The 3980-nt window shown below is 36.5% G+C and overlaps 1 protein-coding gene across 1 annotated transcript in view; it reads left to right on the forward strand.

Annotated features, from left to right (window-relative positions):
- CNKSR2 (connector enhancer of kinase suppressor of Ras 2) overlaps positions 1-3980 on the forward strand; it is a 299161-nt gene that overhangs the window by 50212 nt on the left and 244969 nt on the right. The window contains exon 5 of the mRNA XM_006146681.2: positions 2103-2190. Within this exon, the coding sequence (XP_006146743.1) occupies positions 2103-2190 (88 nt within the window). The remainder of the gene's footprint in view (positions 1-2102; positions 2191-3980) is intronic.

Below are 3980 nucleotides of genomic sequence, written 5' to 3' on the forward strand. Positions count from 1 at the left end.
ATGTGCATGCGTGCCCAAGATCCCAAGAGGAGAATGGAGGAGAGGGGATTGTGGCGTGGCCATCCCCCCGGAGGATGATTTCGCGCTTTCTGTCTCTCTGTCTCTGTCTGTCTGTCTGGCGAGCATACGCACCCTATAGCAAAAACCTCTCAAAAAAAAAAAAAAGAAAAGAAAATGGAAAAAAAAAAAAAAGAACCTCTCCCTTATATGAACCTCTGTAAGATTGGAAGTGCTTGAGTTGTAGAGTTTTCTAGAAAGAAGTCTAATTTAGTTTGTAACAAGGAAACAGTTCTATATAAACATTTTCTAGTGATTTACTTATAGATAACTCAATAGGAAGGGATCTAAAGCACCTAGGTTCCAGTAGTTTGACTAAATTTTCACTTTCTAGCCTTTTTTCTGTTTGTGATTTTGTTTTCTTTTCCTTAAATTGGCCCTTCCAAATCATAAAAATTTTGGCCCCACGAAAACTTGATTGATGTTCATAGCCAAGAGAGGATAAACAGTATTGAAGGCCACTTTGAATTCATTTGACAGCAAAGTACTTTCAACAAAGACTGCTGCCTTTTTTTAACATTTTTACCATTAGGGCACATGGTCTTGACAGAGAAAGGGAAAGACAAAAATCATCCTTGGGATTTTGGGCACGCATGCATACACACCTAGTGTGTTTTTCAAGCTGCCAGGTCTGGGACTGTAACTGCAGTTGGCCATGTGAGATCTAGTGCCTCAGCCACCATGCCACCTGCTGGCCCCAAAAGACTGCTGATTTCTGTCTGTACTAATCTTGAAAATATAAACCTTACACTAACATGTATTTACATTTCTTACACTGAGATTTTACAAAAATGAAGCAAATTGGTAATAGTAAAACCTAGATAAATTCATAGAGGCTGTATTTAACTGTATGTGGGGTGAGCTCTGGACTTCCTAGATTTGAATACCAACTTCGCTACTTATTAATTGTGTGACCTTAGGTCACTTAACTTTTTTTATTTTATTTTATTTATTTATTTATTTATTTACTTCACTATATGGTGTGTGCTCTTGTCAGAGAGAGACAGAAAGAAAGAGACAAGGGAGGAGTAAGGAAGGGAGGGAGGGAGGGAGTGAAAGGAGAGAGAGAGCGAGCGAGCGAGCGAGCACTCCTTAGGGAGGATGATTACACTACAGTCCCTTCTCCTTTCAGGATTTGGTTCATGAATGTACACATGCCTGGTGCATTTTTCAAGCTGCCAGGTCCAGAACCTGAACTGTGTAGTTGACTGTGTAGGATCCAGCTGCCTTAACCACCACACCACCTGGCTGGCCCCAGTCACTTAACCTTTCTCTACTTAGATTTTTTATCTATAAAATGGGAATAATAATACTGGCTACCTTGTAAGAATTGTTGTGAAGATTAAGTTATTGGGTACTTACATATACATAGTAAGCCCTCAGTATATGTTAGCTATTGTTATTACTAGCTCTTAATTGTGAATATTTCAATAGGATATTGTACTCAAAACTAGCTTCTTTTGACAATAAAGTGTCATCTTTACCTAATGTAATCCTTTTGTTTTGTTTTGTTTTAAATATAGAAAAGAGACCTTGTGAAAAGTACCAACTTTTTTTTTTTGAGAGGTTTTCGCTATAGGGCGCGTGCGCTCGCCAGACAGACAGAGAGAGACATGGAGACAGAAAGCGAGAAATCACTCCCCGTGGGGGATGGTCACGCCGCAATCCCTTCTCTTCCATTCTCCTCTCAGGATCTTGGGCATGCACGCACACGCACCCGGCGTGAATTTTAAGCCACCGGGTCCAGGACGCAAACCGCGGTCGACTACATGGGAGTCTGGTGACATAGCCATTACGCTAACTGCTGGTTCCCAAAAGTACCAACTTTTTAAAAACTGAGATTTGATAGAAAGAAAATATTTTTTTTAATTTTCTTCTAAGCTTTCCTCTAAGTTTTGTCTATAGTATATACAAAATATTTATCTCAATAAATAAAATTCATAGCAATTAATTACATTTTATTGGAAATCTTATTTTAGATTATTGTGTTTTGAACTTTTCAAAATCTTTTCCTAGTAATTGCAGTTTTTCTTTTTCTTTTATAGGTCACCGTTTGCAGCTGTGACAGACTATTCAGTTACAAGGAATAATGTCATACAGCTCTGCTTGGAGTTAACAACAATCGTGCAACAGGTATTAGCTAACAAACTTTTTTTCTGTTAATTTATTAGCAATTTCATAATCCAACCATGAAATATATCCTATTTATCAAAAGTTTGAAAATTTCTCATTCAAAGACAAATTGTTTTAAAGAAACTAAATATTGGGAACCAGCAGTTAGCGTAATGGCTATGTCGCTGGACTCCCACGTAGTCGACCGCGGTTCGCGTCCCGAACCCGGTGGCTTAAAACTCACGCCGGGCGCGTGTGCGTGCGTTCCCAAGATCCCGAGCGGAGAATGGAGGAGAAGGGATTGCGGCGTGACCATCCCCCCTGGGGGGTGATTTCTCGCTTTCTGTCTCTATGTCTCTGTCTGGCGAGCGCACGTGCCCTACAGTGAAAATCTCTCCAAAAAAAAAAAAAAAAAGAAACTAAATATGTAATTATTTATTGGAAAATTACACATATAGCTCAATAAACAAGGGTTTTACTTACCAAAAAATGAAAAAGGAACCTATAAATACATTATTATAAGAAGATTATGTCTGTAGATTATGTCTGTTAGTCTCACACTTTCAATGGGGATGACTAAACTATATTACCATTCTCAAAATTAAGTTGCCCTATTCAGATTAATAATCTTGGATTTCTACTATAAAACAGTATTAGTTTCACTTAAGAATGTACATGCACAAACAAAATGCATAATAACTTTTAAAAGTGATATCATTATCTGAACTGGTTTTTTTGCTCTGAATATCATATAAGCCAGGGATCTATCAGATGTCTTCAGGGGTCCAGCAACTTAGATAAATGATTGAATGAAGCCTAGGAATAAGACAAGGAAAAATGGTAGAGACTAGAGTGAATTTACTAGTAAATGTCTTGCAAAAATTTATTTAAATCTGTTAATAAAACAAACAAAACACATCCACCACCACAGCCACCACTCTGTAAGCCTGATGTCACCATATTACTTGTTCCTCAGGGTGTTTTCTTAGAAATAAAGCATGATGATACGAAAGATTATTGGATAAATAAGGGACATTAATTAATTTGTCCTTCTATTTTCTGCCATTCATTACCAGAGATAATTGTTTCTTTTATGAGTTATATTCTCTCAAAGGAATAAGAAATCTTACTACTAGATTTAAATTCTTCAGTATATTTTTTGTTATACTATGTATATTTTGGTTGTGCACTCTCTCTGAAATGGCAGGTTTTAAAATGTTTTTCATTATAAACTAGAAAGTAACTCTGACTTTTAACTGTAGAACACATCAGACATTCATCAGAATTATATCATGGGAATGAGAATGTCAGCAATTCATTACTGTTAGTCAGTGACATTCATAAAGATGGTGAACATTTTATGAGCTTTGAAGACATACAAATATTTCTTCATGTTTGTTATCAGTAAATTTGACTTCTAAATTTCAAAGATCTCAATTGCATAGTTGAGAGAAATGTGGCATTTTAGGGCAAGGATTAGCAAATATTTTCTTTAAATTGCCAGATAGTAAACATTAAATGCTTTGTAAGCTATACGATATCTTTTGCAACTACTCAAATCTGCTATTAGTGCACAAAAGCAACCATAGACTAGGTGTAAATGAATGGGTTTGGCTGTATTGGCCGTATTCCAATAAAATTTGATTTACAAAAAAAAAAAAAAGATAACAATCTGAATTTGGCCTGTGATTCAGTGTTTACTGACTTATGTTCTAAGGCGATGCTAGTTCATTGTAATCCATGGACCAGAGGCATTGTCATTATAGGGAAGCTAGTTAGAAATTCAGTTTTGGACTCACCTCAAAACATTC

The sequence above is a fragment of the Tupaia chinensis genome, unplaced genomic scaffold (assembly GCF_000334495.1).
Source record: "Tupaia chinensis unplaced genomic scaffold, TupChi_1.0 Scaffold000184_1, whole genome shotgun sequence".
Lineage (NCBI taxonomy): Eukaryota > Metazoa > Chordata > Mammalia > Scandentia > Tupaiidae > Tupaia > Tupaia belangeri.